Source organism: Castanea sativa, chromosome 11 (genome assembly GCF_040712315.1).
Source record: "Castanea sativa cultivar Marrone di Chiusa Pesio chromosome 11, ASM4071231v1".
Lineage (NCBI taxonomy): Eukaryota > Viridiplantae > Streptophyta > Magnoliopsida > Fagales > Fagaceae > Castanea > Castanea sativa.
The window spans coordinates 70,181,826-70,205,493 of NC_134023.1; the positions used below are offsets into that span (position 1 = coordinate 70,181,826).

The window sequence follows — 23,668 nt, forward strand, 5'->3', positions numbered from 1 at the left end:
TATATATATATATATATATATATATCTATCTCCTCACTGTCTAATATATATATATATATATATATACATATATATATATGTATTTATACATATATATATGTATGTAAATATACATATATATATATATATAAATATATTTATATATATAGTGGTTAATATAAACAAATAACAAATAATTAGGAAATGTCATGACAAATTCAATGCAAACAACACTTTCTAAAGCACTTATATACACTAAACAACCAACTAGAGAGTGAGGAGACCCTTACCTGACATGAGGATGTGCAAATGAGAGAGAGAGGGGGAGTGAGAGAGGGAGACTACAATGAATGTTGGGCTTGTATGAGAGTTAAGAGAGGATCAATGTTCTGCTGTTGAATGTGTATGAGAGTTGAGAGAGGAGCAATGTTTGCTGAATGTGTATGAGAGTTTACAGACCCAGACATTCATTGAATATCTAGCTAGGATGGTTTTGCTTTTCTAAAGAATCTGGAGAGATTTAGTTTTGCTTTTTTGAAGATTCACGAGACCATGCTTTTCTGAAGATTCCTGAGACCTGAGGACATGGAAGTGACCTCCTGAGACCCAAGGACATGGAAGTGACCTGAGACCTAGACATTGAAGTGACGGTCTGACCAGTGCACGTGGAAGACCACATTTTAAAATCGAGTTTCTGAGACTCGGTTTCACTTTTAGCAAACCGAGTCTCTTAGGCTCGAGATCCAAGTGGCGTCTATGTGGACTCTCAGAGCACAGAAATCGAGTCTCTAATGCTCGATATAAAACTCAAGTCTCTAAGACTCAAGTTCCAAGTGTACTCCACATGGAATTAGGCCACATCAACCTGGGAAAACCGAGACTCAAAGACTCGATTTATAAGCCCAAAATCGAGCCTCTGAGACTTGAGATGTTACTAAATTATATAGTTTGGAAATCCGGCCTGCTAACTATATAGTTGAAAAGTAATGGCTAATTTGCTATTTTCACCCTTGGCCTCGTGAATGAGAATCACGAAGTCAAAATAATAAAAAATTAGAAAAACATAAAGCTAATGTAGAGGAGAGTGCATGGACTTTATAAATCAATGAGGAAGGCCAGAGGGTTCTCAAAGCACTGAAAGAAGAAGAAGAAGAAGAAGGAGAAGAGAAGGAGGAAGAGCGAACTACAAGCACTTGAGGTAAAACTTATGTTCGATTTTTCTTCCTCTTTTATTATTTTTCTATTCTCTTAATGGGTTTTGAATTCGTCTCGTTAAGGATGTATTTATTACACTTCACAATTTTAAACTTGAAAATTGTAATTATAATTGCTATAAAGGGCAAAATTTATGTATAGTTTCCTAAATACTGTTTACTAAGAAACAGACGTTAGAAGACCCATCTCTACAAATTTTCCCTCTAGTTGTTTCTTTCTTTTCTCTTTTTCTGAGAGAAATTGTATACACATTTGGCTCCTTACTCTTCAAATCTATCTCTTTGTTTTACCTTTGAAGGTGAGTGAGACAACTCCTCCTCACCTCTCTAAGCTCCACCACACTGCCATAGACTCTTCTTTGTCTCTCTCTCTCTCTCTCTCTCTCTCTCTCTCTCTCATATACCGATCAACCTAAATCGGTGGTGGTTGTGCTAGTTTGGCATCGCAATCTAGTGGTTGTAGATCGTCAACGATGGGAGATTTGGATTTGGGTGGTCGTAACTGGTCATTGTAGTGGTGGATTTGGATGTCTGGAGGTTGATTTTGTGGGTTTGTGTTGATATTTGGGTTGAATTTGGTGGTGGGTGTTGTAGTTGCTTGGTTGTGGTAATGAAAATATGGTTCAAAATTCTGCTTGGTTACTTGGGAAAAAGAGAAGAAAGGAAGAAAGCAAAGAAGAGGAGGAAATTACTGTTGAGGATTGTAGTATAAAATGAAGCCATATTGACTGGATCTGGTTTTCTCACAGCCTAGGAACGAAAAAAAAAAAAAAAAGGTTAAAGAAAAGAAAAGGTAAAAAAGAGAGATAAGATAACGCCGGTTTGCTTATTTGGCTAAGTGACAAATGTCAAAAAAATTAAAAGGGGAATCTAGGCAAACAATATCTAAGTAATTCTATCTAAATTTAGCTCAAATATTTTATAACACTTTTACAAATTATTGAATTTGTAAATTTTTACTAGTTTTTGTTTCAATCTATTACTAACGTTACTTTTTTCAATAAATAAATAAATAATAGAAAAATATAGAGGTAACGTAGAGCGGTAGAGGGGAGCCATCCTATAAAGTAATGAGAAAGGCCGAAGGATCTGGCAGCCAGTGGACAAACTGAAAGAAGAAAAAGAAGAAGAAGAAGAAGAACGAAGAACGAAGGACAACTACCTGAGGTAAAACTTATGTTGAGTTTTTCACTTTTTCTTTTTCCATTTGTTTCTTCATTTATTTATTTTGTTTTTTCTCTTGATGGGTTTGAATTGGTATCCCCCCTCCAACTATTAATTTTCAAAAACATAATTCGTCATGTGATTTTTTTTTTCTTTATTTTTAAGTTTGTCAGAAAATGTTAAACTATTATAAATTTTATTACAAAATACTTGAAAACTGAAATGACAACAAATATAATGGATGCCACATCCATATCATACTAGATAAACTCTTTATTACGTCTTTGCTTCGTGATAAAAAGTTGATATATAATTTGTAAGACTTTTGTAATAAAATTAGTAATATCTTTAACATCTCTTATATATTTAATATTCATGTTATGATATTTTGTAAGACTTTTGTAGTATTTTTTATTTTCTATTTTTTAGAATCATAGTAAAATTATTAACATCCTTAACATCTCTCATATATTTAATATTCATGTTATGAAATTTTGAGGGTGTAATAAATTTTCATTTATAGGTATATTGGAATATAATTTTCCTTTAGCATCAATCATACATTTGGTCATATTAAAAAAATAAAAATAAAAAATAAAACTCATACATTTGGTATGCATGTTGCACCATTTTGAAGGTCTAATAAATTTTCATTTCTGGGTATATTAGCCCCTTCACGTTGATCTGCGCTTGTTTAGTGTATTAAAAAAATTATTCTAAATCTAAAAAATTTGTCCAATTTTTTTTATAAGACTATCTTAGAAATATAAAAAAAATGAAGCCAATGTGGGTTAAATTTCCTATTTTTTATAAAACTATTTCAGACACCTAGAAGATCATGACACCAATGATGGATAAAATTCCTTTTGTAAGTGGTACAGACTACTTAGATGCATAAATGTTATTCTATAAAAGAAGCCAACATATTCACCAAGAATCTAACATGACATTTAAAAAAGAAGCTGAAAGAATGACACTTCTACTCAAAAGAACTCAATTTTTTTTAATAAAAAATAAAAATCATTCTTAAATTTCTTTTGGGATTGAGATCATTCCACACTCATATCGAAGTCTTTTTCTTTTTACTTATTGTTTGGATAATTCGATCATAACAACCACGGCAATATAGGATTTGAAGTAGAGGAAGTGTATTTCTCTCACTTGTAAGTTGTAACCTAAAATATATGCTATGATATAGAGAAAGGAAATATAGTAACCAAAAATATGTGCTACTCTGAAGCTGGCTTGCCATTGAGCAGAGTAATATTCCAAAGCAGCCAAAACCGCGTAGGAATAAAAATTTAAAACATACTGACGTTTTAATTAGGTCACTTGCTGGAGATCTTCGAAACAAATTAGGATGAGTTGGTAATATTGGCTTCGTTGTATGCAGCACTACTAATTCAAGGCACACATCAACAAGATCAGACATAGAAAAACCCTGCCTCAATATTTCAGCCTTCTCTAAAATGAATGAGGGGATGACGACGGCTGCTGAAAGTGGAGATATTATTGCCTTGCACCAATTAATTGGAGAGGATGAAAATCTTTTGGATCGCATTGACCAGGTACCACGTGTTCAAACTCCTTTACACATAGCTGTATCTGCTGGGCACATCCAATTTGCCAGGGTGATGATGGGATTGAGGCCCTCATTTGCTCGGAAACTAAATCCAAACGGGTTTAGCCCTATTCACCTTGCTCTAGAATTTGGGCATATTGAGCTAGTGCATCAGTTTCTAGAGATTGATAGGGACCTTGTTCGTGTCAAAGGAAATGAGTGTATCACTCCTTTGCATTATCTTGTAGCAAACGGTGATCATCACATTGATCTATTGGAAAAATTTCTATTAGTTTGTTTTGATTCCATTAAAGATGTGACAGTGCGAGATGAGACAGCTCTACATATTGCCCTAAGAAATGACCAGCTCAAGGCTTTCAAATTTTTGGTGGGATGGCTTGGAAGAAATTTCTTTAAAAATGCGTCATTAGATGTAAAAATGGTCCTGGACCAGATGGATGATAATGGCAATAATGTGTTGCGCATTGCAGTATCAAGAAATGAAACCCAGGCAAGTTTTGTCTCTCCATTAAAATCTATTCAATATTAACAAAGTATGAGCATAAAAAAAAAAATTACAAATAGTCTAGATAACCATTTTGTTTTTTGAATTTGTTTTTGAACCAAGACTCCTTTTTTTGGGGCTAGTAAATTTTTTTAATTAAATATACTACTTAAAAATGTTTATAATTTTTGGGAGTTATGGCCTCCCTTGGTATACGTACGTACAGTTCCATCACTAGTTATATATAGAATAATTATCTTATTTTTCTAATGATTCACTAGCTTAATTATCAATTGCATATAATACATAATGATCATTTTTTCCTTTAATTACAAATTTATAGTTATAGTTAAAAAAATTATAAAAGAAGAAGAAGCTTATTCGTTTGGATTAAGAACAACCAAGGAGGAAACTTAACTAATTTACATTATGCAGATTGTTAGTCACTTACTCGCTTGGGGGTCTGAATTTGTCGACGTAAATAGTACAAATTTAGAGGGCAAAACAGCATGGGACATCTTGCAAGAACAAACACAAGTAAATAGCAGAGAGATCGGGCTTATGCTACACAGTGCTGGAGCTAAATCAGGTGTATATCCTCCAAATGCTCAAAGTGATGATAATAACATTGATGAATTTTACAACTTAATTGGAGAGGATGTACAACTTTTGGAGCACATCGACAAGCTACCATTTGTTAATACTCCTTTACACATAGCTGCATCTTATGGGAACATCCAATTTGCCCTGGAGATGATGACTTTAAAGCCCTCATTTGCAAGGAAACAAAATCAAAATGGGTTTAGCCCTACTCACCTCGCTCTAAGGAATAAGTATCCCAAGCTGGTGGTTCGGCTTCTACAAATTGATGGGGACCTTCTTCGTGTCAAAGGAAGGGAGCGGCTAACTCCTTTGCATTACGTAGTAGAAAGTGGTGAGAGCCTTGATCTATTGGAGGAATTTTTATCAGTTTGTCCAGATTCTATTATAGATGTGACGGTTCGAAATGAGACGGTTTTGCATATTGCCCTTAAAAATGACGAGCTCGAGACATTTAAATTCTTCGTGGAATGGCTTGCAAATAATTCTTCTGAAAATGCTGAATTTAATCAAAGAAAAGTCCTGAACTGGGAGGACAATAAAGGCAATACTGTGTTGCACATTTTAGCATCAAAAAATAAAATTGAGGTAAGCTCTCTCCATTAACATCTACTAAGTATTAACAAAATATGAATAAAAGGTGAAAAAAAACATAAAATAACCAACCCTGAATAGTCTAGATAACCATTTTATTTTTGAACCAAAACTCATTTTTTGGGGTCAAGTAAATTTCTTTCATTTTTTTTCTTTTCAAAATTTAAAATATTTTATACCAAAATATACTATTTGAAAATGTTTAAAATTTTAGGGAGTGGTGGCCTCCCTTGGTCTATTTACAGTTTTGTCACTGGCGTAATATATATATATATATATATATATATATATATATATATATATATATATATATATATATATATATATTATCTTTTAATTATCCTGTGCGTTTGCAATTGCATGTAATAGAATATGATTTTTTTTCTTCTTGATTATAATTTTAGTTATAAAAAAAAAAATATATATATATATATATATATATATATATATATATATATATATATATATATATAAAATAAGTAGATGAAACTTATGCATTTGGATTAAGAATGGACCACGGACAAGACTTGACTGATTTACATTACGCAGGCTGTGACACACTTACTCTGTAAGTGTGTGGAATTTATGGATGTAAACCATATGAATTTAGACGGTAAAACAGCATGGGACATCTGGCGAGAAGACAACAGAGAGATTAGGTATACGCCATGCGGTGCTGGAGCTATACAGGGTGCATTTCTTCGTACATTTATTAATTCAAATCAAACGGACCATAGGCTGGTCAGGTTTGCTTTTATGAATAGGGATATAAGCCTTGAAATAGAACGTGAAGTGAGGAAACTTACAGTGGAATGGCGCAGTATGATTCTGGTAGTTGCAGCACTGATTGTAACACTCTGCTTTCAATCAGTACTCACTCCTCCTGGTGGAATTTGGCAAGATAATGGTCTGTGCATTACCACCGAACCAGGGAGTAGTTATCATCAGATTCCTCCCTTTAATAAAACAATAGGGAGTAGTAATCATCCTAAAATCATTTATCTAAGTCAGTCCAATACCACATTAGCCTGTGAACACAAAGCAGGGACAGCTATTGCTTTGGATGATCGCCTTTTTGCTCTGTTCGTCGTGTGTAATACCATGGTATTTTCAATCTTAAACGGATTAATTGTATTCCTCATTCCAAACTTGATGGTGAGGCGTCTGTTCTCAGTGTTCAGTATCACCCTCTGTTTTAGCTATTTTTATTCAGCCTGGACCATAACCGATGCTCCAAAACTGATGGTTCCGTTAGTGTCTGTTGCGAGCATCTACTTTTTTATATTGCAGTGGATAGCCTGGAAGAAATGATCAGACTCAGTGCAATACCAAAGCAGCACACAAAGCAGAGACAGCCATTGCTTTGGAAGGAATCCGTCTTCTGATATTCTTTATTTACAGTGCTCGCACATTTGTGTTGTTCTCATACTCAGTAATTGTTCATCTCATTCCAGCTGGGTACATTAAGTTCTTTGTAATCAATGCCTACTTCCCCTGGTTTTGTTATTTTTCTTCACTCAGGTTCCAGATTGGTCAATTATTTCAGTTTTTTCTTTCTGCCTTGATTTTTGCAATCTTACTAGCGAATTTTCCCGCTTTGGAAAGAGTCAGGCTAAGCGGTTTGAGGATTCAATCATGGGAGAAGACTTGACGGAACAAATAGCCGGCCTTGGAGCAGTATGCATCTGTAATGTGTGTCAATTTTTATTTTTGTTTCTTTGATAATAAAAATTTAGTCTATGTTTCCATGGGCATAGTTGAAGTACTTAATGTATTGCCTTTATTGCAATAAAACAGTGTGATTGCCTAGCATTATTTAATTTTTGAATTTATAACCAAATTTCTCACATACCTTATATGTTAAAGAGTGTTTGGTTCTGAAAGCTCCGGATATTATTGGGTGCTTTAAATTTCAAAAAGATCACACCATCCTGTCGATGAAACACAGGTCATACTTATATTGTTTGCAATGTTAGAGTGAAGCTTTTAGAAAAGAATAAACTATACTTTGAATCAGAATAAGGTGAAATCCCCATTGGCCCGGTCATAATGCATAGACTTAATTAAGTATCCATAAATGTCTATTCTTCAAAAACAAGTGAAAAAAAGAACAAATAATGATTCTAGCTTGGTCTGTTCAAGACTTTGCCTTTGTTAAGTGCAGCCTGCCTTGCTATTCAGTGTAGGGGTATGCATTCAGTTGTAGTACTCACAAGCATCAAAGCAGTGTCTTATTTGTGTAATGGAATGGGAACTCTAGCTAGTCCATGGGCATGAAGGCAGTTGTGCTGGACTTTCAATTGTTAAAGAAGCAGATGACAAATGTGTAGCTTGGACAAATTCATTTTAGCTGAACCGTTGGCAATAGCAAATAGTGCTTCAAAGTCTTATATGAATAGCTGGAAAAACAAATAAAGCTCTTTGGTTGTCTTTTTTTCACCAACATTTTGTTTTGTACTTTTGGAACTATGGTATCAGAAAACAAAAAATATTGTGCCATGGTAAGACAAGCCTAGTGAAAATGTAAAATCATATCATTATGCCACCCTCTATCTACAGGGGAATAAAAATGAAAATACATTGCAGTTAATCTAAGCAATGGATACATAAAAAGCCATTCACCTGAATACAACTTCCCTTGTTATGGTTAAATGTGTTCTAACACTGTTCACTGAACCTGTCATTGGTTTTGTTAACTAAAAGAATTAGTGGCATGATTATGAAGTGGTTCACTTGTAAGGCTGAAACTGAGCCATGTTCATGTATAAATATTTGCATTTACTCGAACAGTGAAAGAATATAGATTAGGTTTGGAGTCCTTGTTTTGCTGCAGAAAATTGGAGCTTCTTTCTCTACTGAAAATGGCTGGTTTTTTGCAGCCCTTAAGCAATCTTTGTGCGTCTTTTCTGCTGGAATATACAGCCTAACATTAGTTTTTTCCCTTTTCATATGAAACTCCCCGTCAAGCATCACTTTGCAGTACAATGTCTTTGTATCCAAGTACTTCAACTAGCAAATTGATAGCAATTAAGCAATGAAGCCCAAGTATAGGCTTTAAGAAATTGGAGGATTGTATAAGTAGAAACTTAGTACATTGCTTAATGAACAGTATTATATAGAGGTCAATCAACTTAAGAGTACTAGTAGTACTATACAACTACATAGGTGGGGCAGTGCATTACGAGAGTACCAAGAATGAGCTTGGGGCTGATACTTCTCAATGTCAAGGTGGAAGATGAGAGACCAACTTCAGTTTGGATACAAGGTCATGGAAATGACAATGAGGGTGTGACTTTGTGAAAATGTCTGTAGGTTGATCATGAGATGGAACAAAGTAGAGTTGGAGTGAGCCCTGGAGGAGACGATAATGAAGGTCACAATCAACATCGTTATACTTGGTCCATTAGTGGATGGCATTGTTACGGGAAATTTGAATGGAACTTTTGTTGTCATAGTATACAGGAGTAGTAGAAGCAAGAGGGACCCCAAATCTTGAAAAAGCCAACGTAACCAAAGGAGCTCCAAGCTAGTCTCACCAAGAGCACAATATTCAGCCACAGCAAATGTAAGATGACTGAAAATCCCACCTAGGATGACTGAAAATCAGGTTCAAATGTTGAACTGTAAAGGACATGGGGTGTAGAAATCTCAAGAATTCCTTCTAACATATGATTGACTTCCCTCATGGAGGGCCTTGATGGTGGCACATCCTGGATACACCAAATTGCCACCATCAGTAATTTCTTCACCCACTTCAGATCACTAAGAGCCTCCTCATTATTTTCCACCAATCTTTCCACTTTACCTTTACAGTAACATTCATAAGCCCCATTCCATTAGAATTTCTGCCCTCTCCATCTCAATTTCCACACTCTCCCGCAGCAAGTGATCTCCAACAACATGACTCCAAAACTATAAACATCCACCTTTATTGTGGCGGGTGTGTGTTCCTGAACCATTGGTGCAACATAGCCTTTAGTCCCCCTGATGCTCGTGAGAGTTCAGGATTGGTGGTTCATCAAAAGTTTTCGTAGTCCAAATTCAGAAATATTGGCTGTAAAAAAATCGTCCAATAGTATGTTTTGAGGCTTTATGTCACATTGAATGATTTGTGTGCAACATTCTTTATGTATAAGTACATTAGTCCTCTAGAAACTCCTGAAGCAATCTGCATTCTTTGTCACCAACTTGGTCTTACTACTCCAAAGAGGAAACTTGACAATGAGCCATTGAACATAAACTTGTACACTAAAAGTCAGTCTTCACCCTCATCACAGTAGCCAAGTAACTGAACTAGATTCTTATGGTGAGTTTGGCCAATCATAGTCACGTCGATTTTAAATTCCCTCCCATCTTCCCTCACCTTCTTGTCTAGCTTCCTGACAGCAACATATTTGTTATGACTAGATGCTAATTCCCCTTTATAAAAAGTGCCAAAAGAACCCATACCCAATTCTTCTTTGAACCCACCAGTGGCTTCTCAAGATCTTCATATGTAAATGAACGTAGATTCATATCAAGATCTTTTGTAGGAAAATTTTGGAGAAATTTGATAGTTTTCCTTGCCACAAGAAGAATACAACTAGAGAAATTGCAGTTACAGAAAAGAAGTTAAAAAAATACAGAAGTACCTAAGAGGATTGCAAGGATCAGTATTGCTTGATTCTGCTTTCCTTGGCCTGGATTTTGTGAAGAGCTATTCAATTTCAATTTCTTGAACAGTTCTTTTCTTTCAACTGCACTGCTGTTGAGCCTCCCGTGAGAAAGTGGTAATTTCTTCTTCCAACATCTTCCTGTACCATTATAATACTCTGGTTGCTGGAAAATGGCAACTGCACACAGGAAATCTGGCGTGCAGATTCTGTTGTAGGCTGTAACAGTTCACAGTCAGCTAAAGGCCAAACAACATACTCCATCTCCAAGAATTCAAATTGATCCTTTGAAATTAAGGATCCCATCTTGTAATAGTTACTTATGTAGCTTAAATCATCTTGTTTGCAGCCAATATTCCTCTTATTTACATCCAAGAGAGAAAGCCTGGGGCGCATTAGCACACTGGCTTACCATAAGCTTCCAGAGTAAGTATGCTGTTATAACCACAAGTGCAACTTCCAAAATCGCCACCAATGAACAAGCAGATGTTATCAGAAGCATACCAATTGGCAAGCCAGCTCTGGGTGAGCATAGAGTCTGAAACTCCATCAAAATCAAGCGTTTCCCTATAGTAAGAGTCTGTCCTGAAGACCGCACCCTCTGATATAAGGTTAGATATATTTCCCTATGCATTCTTGACTTGAAGGTATCCTGACTTGTCCAGGATTAGCTCAGAAACATCCTGATGACTATAATAAACTCCATAAGGATATTTGGTGTCGACATCTATTTGATTAAGTATCAGATTGTAGGATGTCTGCTCTATGCCAGTGAAATGGAGCTGAAATTTCCCCCCTCGTAATTTTCTTCGGACATGATAGAGAATAGTATGCTTCCAGAATCTAAGACTTGGGTTGGTAAGCTTGTATTGGTTGGTTCGTTGAAGCTAACCCATACGATGCTTTAGTTTGTGCTTGTTATCACAAAATTCCCAGTGTCTAGCATAGCCCCATTTGATACTTCACGATTCTCACTGTTGTTGGACCTCGACAACTCCAATCCACTTGGAGCTTTGAGTACAAGCTGTCTGGTAGCTTTTGATTGCCTCTCTTTACAAACCAAACTATAGTTTCATCAGGTATCTTAGCAAATCAGATAGTAAGTAGGAACTTATCTTGTTCACCTGGAAGCCAGTGGAATCCAAATGTAAAATCGCCAGATGGTGAAGACCATGTGGAGTTATTGTCAGTGGCTAAGAGAGTTGAAACCACACATACGTTATTGTTAACTTCAGCTATTGCAGGAACCAGGAGGGTGATAACTGATAACAAGGACAAGCAATTGGCAAATGGAAATGAGAATGTAATGAAGCCATTGGAAAAGGACAGTGCTAATACAAAGTGGTCAATGGTAGACTTATGAAGAACTTAAATGTGTAGCCTTGGTAAATATTGTTGACTTTGAAATTTGCAAATGGTCAAAATAGTCAGGAAAATCAAACTGCAGGCAGCAGGTAGTTAATTGATAATATTGGCCGGCACATGCTTTGAAAATGACAAAATAAATTAATCATGGATAGTTTGACATGTTCAGGTGGGTTTTCATTCACTCAGGATTGAGGAAGGCATATGCTTTGAGTGGAGACAAAAGCTAAGTGGTAAAGATTGACAAATATCAGCAAATTTTATCAGCAAACAACCAAAACAATCAATATCAAAGGAAGACAGTTTCTACAAGAAATAATTTGGCATTAACGTCTTGACTTCAAGACATATGACCCTTCCTTCGTTTTGCACCCAACAAACAGCAATAGCCAGTAGAATATGTTGAACATAAATTATACTTCAGATTTGAATAAGGTAAAACTCTGTTAGTCTAGTCGCAATGCACAAACTTGATTATGTTTAGTGTCAACCTCCAAATATCAATAAATATATTTTCATCTGTATAGGTGACAAGCAGAACAAACAGTAAGTGTCAAAAAAAAAAATTTTAAGTGATTTTCAATTTCTAAAATAACTGCAGGCTGCAGCCTTTCTTGCTTTTTGCCAAATTATGCTGAAGCTTCAGCGTAGGGATATTCACTCAGTTCTAGTACTCAAGTGCAGCAAAGCAGTGTCAGATTTGTGTAATGGAATGTGTAGCTCTAGCTGATCTATGGAGGCAGTTATGCTAGACTTTAAGCAGGGTAAAGAAGCAGATGACAAATGCATAGGTTGGACAAGTGAACAAACTCAGTTTAGCTGAACCATTAGCATTAGCAAATATTGCTTCCAAGTCCTATAAAATTTCACCTAGAACAACAACTAAAGCTCTTGGACTTCTTTTTTCTCTCTACATTTGCTCTGTACTTTTGGAACTATGGTATCTAAAAACAAGAAATAATGAGCCATGCTGAATATGATATCTTTATGCCGCCCTCTATCTACAGGGGAAAAAGACAAAGGAAACTTAACTGTCTATATAAGCAATGGAAAAATATAAAGCCATTTTGACTGAAAATCCAGACATTGTTCACAGAGCCGTTACTTCAAATAAAATAAGTTGTAACACTAGCTTTAACTTGTGTTTGGTTTGGTCAACTAAAAAATAGTCGTTTGATTATGAAGTGATTCACTTGTAACTTGTAAGGCTGAATATGAGCCATGTTCATGTATACATACTAAATTTACTGGCTGAAACAGTGAATGAATAAAAATCAGGCCCTGGAGTCCTTGTTTTACTGCTCTGTGCTTTCTCTGTTTGCTGCAGAAAATTGCAGCTTCTTTCTCTGTGATAAGGGCTGGTTTGTTGCAATCCTTAAGCTATCTTTGTGTCTTATCTGCTAACATTAATTTTTTCCCTCTCCATCTGCAACTCCCTGCCAAGCTACATTTTATTGTACAATGTCTATTGTTCTAGGTTGTTGTTGCGATTGCTGTCTTTGGCTCTAGGTACTTTAATTGACAAATTGATTACAATGCTTAATACCAGGCATACATTCTTAGAAACTAAATAATTTTATAAATCAAAGCCATTTTATTTTATGTGGTAGACATAGCTTCATAAATTCCTGTGAGGTCTACAACCATGACTTCACACCTCCACTATTACCTAGTTATTTTCACCACCATTACCATCCATATGATCATGTTCATAATGTTCTATTTTCTTTAGCATTAATTATACTCATCCAATTATTAGAAATTTGAGTTGATAGAATTTAAATTCTATTAATTAATGTAAAATCCTTCCTTTTAATAATTCTAAAAATTCCTTAAAAGTATTTTTTAACATCAAACAAAAATCCAATCATCCAATCTCTGTGACAGAAACTAGAGTACAAGATTACGTCTTCTAGTGTATTATAGCTCCACCAACAAAAGTATCATAGCCAAAACCCCACGTCCTTGTCATTCTTTCCCTCTATAGCTTCATCATAATCTTAATTCCTTCATATAACACCCTCTCAAGCTAGTGCTAGTCAGGAGAAAAATTAACTTATTTTTTGATAGGTGAAGAAAAAGATTTAAAACTGCGTTGAGAAGGCTAATTGCTTAAAACTGCATTGCACACAGCAGAGTGATTTAAAACAGGACAGAAGTTACTATTTGTCACATGAGTTAAGGGCTCAATACATTTGCAAAGTTAAATACAATTACCATTCATCTTCCTCAAATAATGCATTAGCAAGAAAAGTAACACAACAAATCAAATCCGTAATTGGTATTAGTATTATTATTTTTCAAGTATATAAGAAGGAAATAGCTAAGCAAAAGGCTGAACTGTGTTGCACATGCCAGGGTTCCTAATGCACCAAAGTGGCTGAATGGGTTCAGCTCCAATACCTCTTTGCACCATTCTATATCTCCACTCGTTCAACCTATCTGTTGCCTCAGCATACCTTTTCTTACCTGTCTCATCTCGATTCCCAGACCACAGTGTCTCTGCCATTGCTGAAGCTCGTGGCCATATTCTTGCATCTAATACTGCAGGATCTGCTTGCTCGGACCACAATGCCACCTCCCCACCTAACACTAGATTGGCCTCCTCCTTGCTCAACCCATATGTTATATCATAGTCATATATGGTTTGCCATGTCTTGAAAGGTGCACACCATGATCCTCCATTTCCAGAGGAACCACTTGTTTGATTATCATACTGGCTGTCATTCCCTACAAAGCCACCATGCCCACAGTCCAGATAATAGAAATCCGCAGATGATACAATAGCCCGGTATCCAGAAGAAACGATCTTTTTGGTGTTTTTATGCCCATTGTTCCATGTCTGCAAGATGGTATGCTCTGGAGGAAGAGCTGTGGTTGGTACCTTGATATTACCATCCAATATAACATCTTCCCAATAAACCACCGTTCGGTTTAGGGATACAATATAAGGAAAAGTAGAGTTGACAAAGATCTCGAGTAGTTGACTGAGAGTTCTGCCATTTGAGAGGAAGGACTGAATGGCTGGATCAGCTTTCCAACAACCAGGGATGATCTCATCAGCTCCAGCATGGTAGAATGGTTCTGGGAATAAGGTGGCCACATCGTTAATGACTCTTTTCAGGACTTGGTAAGTCTTGGGGTTTAAGGGGTTCAAGTGGCCTGTTCCAGGTTCAGAGGCAAGACGGCCTTCCCACATACTTCCAGCTGGCCACCAGAACATGTTTGCACATGTCACAATGTCAAGGTAGGCTTCTGCCCATGATCCTGTATGGGCTGCAATTAAAAAACAAAATTTTAAACTCCTTCCATTTTCATCACAAGGATTACTATAGTTTAACTTAATACAACCCTCTGATATGGAAAAGGAATGGACTGAAGTTTACTTGATATCATCGTATGCATTATGATTCCAGATTAAATGGTTCAACAATGTGAATCATCTTGGGTTTTATGTCTTTCTAAAATCCTCACCCAATCCCACTATCAAAAGTTGTATTAGCTTGTGCATAATCCAATATCCTGTGTAAAATAGCTTGGGCTGCTTCCATTTATCATATTTGATGCCAAAGGAATGCAAGAACTCACCATGGACAAGTAAAATGGGAGGTGTATGCTTGGGTTGATTTCGGTGGGAATGTTTTTTTGCAGTAATGCAGAATGGAATTCTATGCAGTGAGTAAGGACTGTATTCTTAAGAGGAATAAATGTAACAGTAGGAGAGCTTACAAAGTGATTTCTGGCATGTTTTGTTGATTAATTAGATGGAAATGGTAGTTATGGTTAGTTTTATCCATAATGTTTGTCATTGTGTAAGATCTGTTTGTACCGCTGGTAAGAGGTGTTTGAAGCTTTGAATAGCAGCTTGTTTTTGCTACTATGCATGTTTTGTTAGTTGAACAAAGGTCACTTGTTCATCAAGAGGTTATCTAGGCATCCTAATTTTTAATTACAAGGGCAAGAGATGCATATATGGGACTTGTTGGATTAGATTTAGACTGATTGTAGCAAATAGGTTGTTTGAAACAAGTTTACTAAACATAATTTCATTTCTCTCCTTTTTGGGTATAAAAGGTTCATCAGAAATTGTGAGATTCAACCGCTTTGTCTTTTGAAGTTTCCTAATTGATTTCTAAACCTGTGAAAGAATACCATAATTTTGGAGGGTTAAATCTTAGTTAAAGTTCTTTATGTATTAAACTTTAGGCTCCTCAATTAAATTCTATCATGTGTTTGTATTGGCTAATAAACCACAAGGTTGAATTCATTTGTGGTTTAATTCATTTGTACTTGGGAGAGGATGACAGTATGACACTATTCGCACTGCATAGGTCAATACAGTCTTGTTGTTGGATACAATTGAGGAACCCAAAGTACAACTCTTAAGGCACTACACCTAAGTTTTGCTCTTTTGGAATACACTTAAATAAGTTAGATCTGCATATCCAATGTTTGAACTCATTCTAGTATGTTTTGATGTAGTTGAGATTCCAAAGTTCTTATGCATATACAATTCCAGCTAGCTAAGAATTTGCCCTTTGTTTAATAGTTTCTTTGCAATACAATGCAAAATTGGTAACGGACGGCTCAAACCTGTAAAAGTGACAATTTTGTATACTAGATAGGACCTTTTATAACTAGCAATACAATCCCAGAAATTTTGTACCAAAAAGAAAAAGAGTAGGATTGCAAGCAAAAAAGTAAAGGCAAAATAGAGAATTTTTACCGATCGGGTGAGTCAATCTCTGGAATAATTCTCACTCCATGATCCAAGCCAAACTGCACAATTTTGTTTACATCATCAGAAGTGTACAGCATGTCCGGGCCGTAAGACCCCTTAGCTGCCAAATCAGGCTCAGACGGAACCAATAGTGGGAAAGAGTGTGAGTCAGTGATGTGCCAATGAAACACATTCATTTTATTCACACTCACAGCCCCAATAGTCCTCAATATGTCCTCAACTGGGTAGTAATTCCTAGAAGTATCCAACATAACCCCTCTGTGTCCAAAAAGTGGTGCATCCCATATATACAACCCCACAGCCACACGTAAAGGGTCACCCCAAACGAGCTGAGAAAAAGTCTCTAGGCCTCTCATGGCACCCCACACAGTCTCAGCAGTCAAATTAGCAGGACCCCGTGTGGGAATAGTGAGTGTATAATACTCATTCACGTTGTGGTGAATTGGGGCTGTGAGGTCTAAGACAAAGACCAAAAGGGTCTGTAAAGGAGGGGTGGAGGTGGTGAAGTTGAGTACGGGTGGGACTAAGGGAATGTGGTGCTCGGTTTGGATAAGATTGAGGTAGCGTTTGATGGCGGAGGAGAGGTGTATATGCGTTTGGTTGGGCGCTGAAATGGTGAAGGTGGAAGAGAGAAGAGTGGCTTGTGGTTGTGGCCATGAAAAAGCTCGTGGCTTTGGCCATACTTGGATTGAGGATTCAACTGCTGAGATTGGGAAGGACAATACTGCTCGTCCTATAGAGATAATGAGAATGGAATTGAAGAAAGGAAGAAACATGGATTTTTTGTTTACCATAAAATGTTAGATGGGTTAGAGTTAGAGGGACTTTTTGACCAAATTACGAGGGATTGAAGCACTTTGAAAACAGTTACTTGACTGTTCATGTTGTGGCCTTGTTAGAGTTAAATAGTACTTGTGTTGCTTCGGTTGTTGGTCTTAGTTTTGTTTGGGACTTTGCTTTTCGTTCGTGAGGGTTGATATGTTCGTAACATTTTTACAATATTTTTATAATAAATTATAGATGGTTAGTTGTTATTAGTTCAAATTTGAATCTAACACTAAAATTACTTTTTTGCCTCAACAATAACAACCAATAACAACCTGTGGGGGGTAAAAGGACCCAAATGGACATATGGGCCTTTGGACTGTAGCATGGAGGGCCGACCTGTTCCAGAATTAAACTCTACGAATTGGCCCATACGCCGAGGATCCGAGGGTACAGCCGAGAACGAGCTTCTCCTCGGAAAAATCCAAGAGAACTCAAAACTTCATTATGAAGGTCAAGGCATAACTCTGGAAAGACTAATGGTTAAAGGGGGACACCCTGAACCTTCTAGATGCACCAGTGTTAAAGAAAATATCAAGTGCAAAGACTGCCACCTCCGCATTAAAGGCTCTGCACCTACCTCCCTGGCCGCATTAATGGGGAAGTGACCCCTGAACAGTAAGACTAAAACTTCTAGTTACTGTCCAAAAAGGATCAGGGAAGGAAGTATTTAAGGGAGGTGGAGGTCAGAGAAAAAGAGAGGGGGGATCAGCAACAAAGAAAGAAACTAAGAATTGTAACTTCTAAGGAAGAAATAGCAATAATACAGAAGTGGTCCTCGGCTTACGTCCGAGGAGGCCTATTTTCAATTATCTTTTGTTATTTACATGTGTTTGTAACTCTTAGCCCGTTATCAAGTCCTCAGCACTTCTAATCTAGGTTACAAGCCCACGCTCTACAAATTTTATTGTCTAAGGCTCATTGAGCTTGAGCCCGTAGTTGTCTTTGGGTCTAGGTGCAATTGTACGCTTACAATTGGCGCCGTCTGTGGGGAATCTAGTCTAGAAGGAGTTGGGATACTATGGCAGGCTTGGGTTCTCACCATGCAGAGTAACAGGGATCACAACCGGAGGATCTTTTCGAGCGTCTTGAGCGTCGAAGGGATTGTGAGGGAAGTGTCCATACAGAATACCCCGGGGCTAGCCATACTCATGGTAGGGGTAGCACCACCCATGAGGATGGTGCTAAAGCCATGCATAAGGAGATTAATCGTTTGAAGAGAGTTACGCCGCGCCAAACGCAGGTCTTCACCGTCCTCATCTGATCCTTCCTCAGAGGAGGTATGGGGAGGTAGCTACAGCTCAAGGTCATGCTCACCCCCCAGTGCAATGTCCTCTGGTGAGGAGGATGACCAGTCAGCTCACAGACGCAAGAAGCTTTCTTCTAGGGGCTTAGGGAATGATGCTATGAGTCGGGCGTTGCACCAACTCTCCAAATCTCCGTTTTCACGGAGGATTGAGAAGGGGAGGCTTCCTAGGAGGTTTACTCAACCCACCTTTACTATCTACAATGGTCGGACTGATCCGGTGGAGCACGTGAGTCACTTTAACCGGAGGATGGCGGTGCACTCTCACAACGAGACCCTGATGTGCAAAGTTTTCCCCTCTAGCTTGGGACCTGTTGCTATGAGGTGGTTCAACGGCCTTAAATTAGGATCTATAGGTTCGTTTGGGGAGCTTACTAGAGCATTCGCTTCGCGGTTCATTACGTGTAGCAGAGTACCTCGGCCATTGGACTCGCTGTTATCCATGACCATGAGGGAAGGGGAGACGTTGAAAGCATACTCCGATCGTTACTGGGAGATGTTTAATGAAATAGATGACGACTTTGATGAGGTGGCGCTCAATACCTTTAAGGTAGGTCTTCCTACTGATCACGACCTGAGAAAGTCTTTGACTAAAAAGCCCGTCCGCAGCGTACATCGCCTCATGAATCGTATTGACGAGTACAAGAGGGTGGAGGAAGACCAACAGCAAGGAAAGGGTAAGGAGAAGGTTATCCCGCAGGAGAGAAGGGATTTCAGGACGAACAGGTACCACAATAACAAGCCGAGGAGAGATTACGTTGGGCAGCCCGGCTCGGCAGCACCTCAGGCCGTGAACACTGTGTTCCGAGAACTAGTACATCAGTTGCTGAAAAAAGTTCGTAAGGAGCCCTTCTTCAGGTGGCCTAGCAAGATGGCAGGAGATCCCACAAAGAGGAATCAGAACCTCTTTTGCCAATACCATCAGGATGTGGGCCACACTACCGAGAATTGTCGGACCCTTTGGAACCACTTGGAGCAGCTTGTCAGTGAAGGAAAACTGAAGCAGCACTTGTGCCAACCTAGCGGACAGGGCAATCAATCTGGCTCAAACAATCAGAGGAATAATTCATCTCGGCTAGTGTTAGGAATAATTAATGTTATTTTTGCTGCACCTAGCAGGATCGGCTCGGGTCCCACTAGGGTAATGGCAGTTTCACATCCTCAGGCCGAGGAGTCGGGCTGTAGGCCGAAGAGGTTGAAGGTAAATTTGCCCGTCTTGGGATTTTCTGAGGAGGATAAGGTAGGGACTATCCAACCCCATGGCGATGCTCTTGTAGTTACGCTTAGGATAGGGAACTATGATGTGAGGAGGGTGATGATAGATCAGGGCAGCGGTGCAGATATCATGTACCCTGATCCATTTAAGGGGTTAAGATTGAAGCTGGAAGATCTTACTCCTTATGACTCGCCACTTATAAGCTTTGAAGGGAGAACCGTTGTGCCGAAGGGACAGATCCGTTTGCCTGTTCAATCCGGCTCAGAAACGGTTGAGGTGGATTTCATTGTGGTTGACGCGTACTCTCCATATACAACCATCCTCGCCAGGCCATGGCTGCACGCTCTTGGAGCTGTCTCCTCTACCTTGCATGTTAAGGTTAAGTTCCCCTCGGGGGAATGTGTTGAAGAAATCCTCGGCAGCCAATCGGTGGCCAGGCAATGCATATCGGCTGCAGTGCTGCACCAGACAGAAGCCGAGTCTTCGGCTTTGATCACCAAAGACTTATAGCAGTTAACAGCTCCTGATGCACCTGGAATGGTGACAGGAGAGGAGGCTCATTGTGAGGAGTTAGAGAAGTTTCTGATAGCCGATGATCCAAAGAGGTTCTTCCAAGTAGGCATACGTTTGCCACACCAGGAGAAGATGGAGTTGTTGGAATTTCTGAAGGACAATATTGATGTTTTTGCATGGGACCCTTATGAGGCTCCAGGCGTAGATTCGAACTTTATTTATCATCGTTTGAATGTCAACCCTGCCATTGTGCCGAGAAGGCAGCCATCTCGACGTTCTTCCAAAGAGCATGCCGAGGCTGTAAAGGAAGAGGTGCTCAAACTCAAGAGTGCTGGGGATATTAAAGAAATTTTCTACCCCGAATGGTTAGCGCATACGGTTGTGGTTAAAAAGAAGAATGGAACGTGGAGAGTATGTGTGGACTTCACAGATTTGAACAAGGCCTGCCCCAAGGATTCGTTCCCAATGCCGCGTATTGATCAACTGGTGGATGCCACTGTCGGACATCCTCAAATGAGTTTTTTGGACGCCTTCCAGGGTTACCATCAGATTCCACTAGCATTGGAGGATCAGGAGAAAACTGCTTTCATTACTCCAACAGGGAACTACCACTATAAGGTCATGCCATTCGGGTTGAAGAATGCTGGGGCTACCTACCAGATAATGATGACTAGAATGTTTGAACAGCAACTAGGGAAGACCATTGAGGTGTATGTAGATGATATGGTGGTGAAGAGTAAAACAATACCTTCACACGTCAAAGATCTAGCCGACACCTTCCAGGTGCTAAGAAAGTACAAGCTGCGCCTTAACGCCTCAAAGTGCTCTTTTAGTGTGGGGTCCGGAAAGTTTTTGGGATACATGATTACTCACAGAGGCATAGAGGTGAACCCAGCGCAGGTCAAGGCTATTCAGGATTTGCAGCCGCCTCGGAATCCAAAAGAGATCCAAAAATTGACCGGAATGATTGCCGCATTGAATAGGTTCATCTCTCGGTCAGCTGACCGATGCCGTCATTTCTTCCAATTGTTGAATAAATGGAAGGGGTTTCAATGGACCGAGGATTGCGTGTTAGCTTTTCAGCAGCTTAAGCAATATCTTTCTCGACCACCCATCTTGTCTCGCCCCGAGGCGGACGAGGTCTTGTTTGCTTATCTGGCAGTGGCCGTCCACGCGGTCAGCCTGGTCCTTATAAGGAATGAAAGCGGGGTACAAAGACCGGTCTACTACGTTAGTAAGTCTTTAAATGAGGCCGAGGTGCGCTATCTGCTCTTGGAGAAAGCGCTTCTGGCCATAGTTCACGCCACGCGCAAGCTTCCTCATTATTTCCAGTCTCACACGGTGGTGGTTCTGACCCAATTGCCTCTCAAGGCGGTGTTACGCAGTGCCGATTACTCTGGTAGGGTGGCAAAGTGGGGAACCATTTTAGGGGCTTTTGACGTTAAATACAAGCCTCGCACCTCGGTGAAGGGCCAGGTCCTCGCTGACTTGGTGGCAGAGTTTACTGAACCATTGCTAGAAGAAACTCTAAAAGAAGCACACAGGATGGAAAATCAGTTGGTGTGATCACGGCCGTAGTGCCTTCGACTTGGAAAGTGTATGTGGATGGGGCAGCTAATCAGAGAGGGTCTGGTGTTGGACTTGTTCTAATGTCCCCTGAGGGAATTGTTTTCGAAAAATCTTTGAGATTGGCGTTCTCGGCTACTAATAATGAGGCCGAGTATGAAGCAGTCTTGGTGGGCATGGTACGTAGGATGGGTGGAAAGGAAATCCATGTGTTCTCGGACTCTCAGTTAGTGGTCGGCCAAGTCATGGGGACCATGGAGGTTGGAGACCCCAAAATGCAGGAATATTTGGCCCAGGTCAAGCGTCAGCAAGTTGAATTTGACTCCTTCGTCTTAGCTCATATTTCTAGGAGTGGAAACACACATGCAGATTCTTTGGCTATGTTGGCGACGTCCTCGGCTCAGGACTTGCCCAGGGTTATCCTCGTGGAGGATTTGTTGGAGCCGACTCTTACCGTTGTCAGCACAGTTCACATTCATCTGATAAGGCCTGGACCTAGTTGGATCGACCCGGTTATATCTTTTCTTAAGAATGATACCCTTCCTGAGGACAAATTTGAAGCAGAAAAGATACGTCGAAAGGGGCCACGTTTCTGGTTGTCCGAGGACCAGAAGCTGTACAAACGATCCTTCTTAGGACTGTACTTGTTGTGTGTGCACCCTGAATCAACGGAAGTACTACTGGAGGAACTGCATGAGGGGATTTGTGGAAGCCACACTGGGGGAAGGTCCTTAGCCCATAGAGCTCTGACTCAGGGTTATTGGTGGCCCAATATGCAGAGAGAGGCTCAGGACTATGCCAAGAAATGTGATCAATGCCAGAGGTTCGCCCCTAATAGTCATCAACCTAGAGGGGTTCTTAACCCTCTCTCCAGTCCTTGGCCTTTTGCCCAATGGGGATTGGACATAGTGGGGCCATTTTCGAGAGCTGCAGGAAACAAAAGATGGCTTCTCATGGGGACAGACTATTTCACTAAATGGGTTGAGGCCGAACCCTTAGCAAATATCAGAGACGTTGACTCCAAGAATTTTGTCTGGAAAAACATCGTCACTAGATTCGGTATACCACACACACTCATCTCAGACAATGGCGTTCAGTTCGACCAGTAAGGCTTTTAGGAAGTATTGTGGTGATATGGGCATCATAAATAGATACTCCACCCGAGCTTATCCTTAGGGAAATGGGCAAGCCGAGGCCGTTAACAAGGTCATAGTTAGTGGGCTCAAGAAAAGGTTGGACGATGCAAAAGGCAGATGGGTTGAAGAGCTGCCATATGTTCTGTGGACGTATCGGACCACACCGCACAGGTCCACGGGAGAAACACCATTCTCTATGACTTATGGAGCTGAGGTGATGATACCTCTGGAATCTGGTTTTCCTACCCTAAAGACGAGCTCTTTTAGCCCAGAGAATAACAATGGACTCCTGGAGAAAAGTCTTGATTTACTTGAGGAACGACGCGAGGCAGCTATGGTCCAAATGGCTTATTATCAACAGAAGCTAAAATGGGGGTATGATGCCCACGTGAAGCTAAGGCCACTTGCACCTGGTGATCTTGTACTAAGAAAAGTTGTAGGCACTTCTAAGAACCCAGCTTGGGGTAAGCTAGGACCCAACTGGGAAGGCCCCTATCGCATTGTTTCAGTAGCAGGTATAGGGTCATATCGGCTAGCTGACCTAGATGAAAGAATTGTACCACGCCCATGGAATGTAAATAATCTTAGAATGTATTATTATTAATAAAATGTGCTTTTGTCAGTTAACATTTCAAAGTTATAAGTACCTCTGACGCTTGAAGTTACTATTCTTAAGAATCAAACAGAAACTTGGTTAAGTGTAGTCCTCGGACCACAAACCTTGTGAAAAT

General features: G+C 39.3%; 2 protein-coding genes and 1 pseudogene across 2 annotated transcripts; 1 reads left to right on the forward strand and 2 right to left on the reverse strand.

The window, feature by feature from the left end:
• Positions 1-1,117: 1,117 nt before the first annotated feature.
• LOC142617344 (uncharacterized) lies at positions 1,118-7,437 on the forward strand. Its single transcript, XM_075790147.1, has 5 exons — positions 1,118-1,177; positions 2,213-2,360; positions 3,751-4,429; positions 4,859-5,611; positions 6,167-7,437. The coding sequence occupies exons 3-5, from the start codon at positions 3,827-3,829 to the stop codon at positions 6,926-6,928; spliced, it is 2,118 nt and encodes a 705-aa protein (XP_075646262.1). The 5' UTR covers positions 1,118-1,177; positions 2,213-2,360; positions 3,751-3,826; the 3' UTR covers positions 6,929-7,437.
• A 1,375-nt stretch (positions 7,438-8,812) lies between these two features.
• Positions 8,813-11,585, reverse strand: LOC142617343 (G-type lectin S-receptor-like serine/threonine-protein kinase LECRK2; annotated as a pseudogene).
• Positions 11,586-13,772: 2,187 nt separating this feature from the next.
• On the reverse strand, positions 13,773-17,238 carry LOC142614802 (beta-hexosaminidase 2-like). The gene is made up of 2 exons (XM_075787437.1): positions 16,368-17,238; positions 13,773-14,913 (listed from the first exon to the last, which is right to left on the reverse strand). The coding sequence occupies exons 1-2, from the start codon at positions 17,167-17,169 to the stop codon at positions 13,958-13,960; spliced, it is 1,758 nt and encodes a 585-aa protein (XP_075643552.1). The 5' UTR covers positions 17,170-17,238; the 3' UTR covers positions 13,773-13,957.
• Positions 17,239-23,668: the final 6,430 nt, after the last annotated feature.

Excerpts from the sequence above, each read along its gene's own strand:
- LOC142614802 (XM_075787437.1), bottom strand. The coding sequence starts at position 17,169 with ATGGTAAACAAAAAATCCATGTTTCTTCCTTTCTTCAATTCCATTCTC. Across the intron at positions 14,914-16,367 it reads TATTCCAGAGATTGACTCAC|CAGCCCATACAGGATCATGG; the intron begins CCGATCGGTAAA and ends GTTTTTTAATTG.
- LOC142617344 (XM_075790147.1), top strand. The coding sequence starts at position 3,827 with ATGAATGAGGGGATGACGACGGCTGCTGAAAGTGGAGATATTATTGCC. Across the intron at positions 4,430-4,858 it reads TATCAAGAAATGAAACCCAG|ATTGTTAGTCACTTACTCGC; the intron begins GCAAGTTTTGTC and ends TACATTATGCAG. Across the intron at positions 5,612-6,166 it reads CATCAAAAAATAAAATTGAG|GCTGTGACACACTTACTCTG; the intron begins GTAAGCTCTCTC and ends TACATTACGCAG.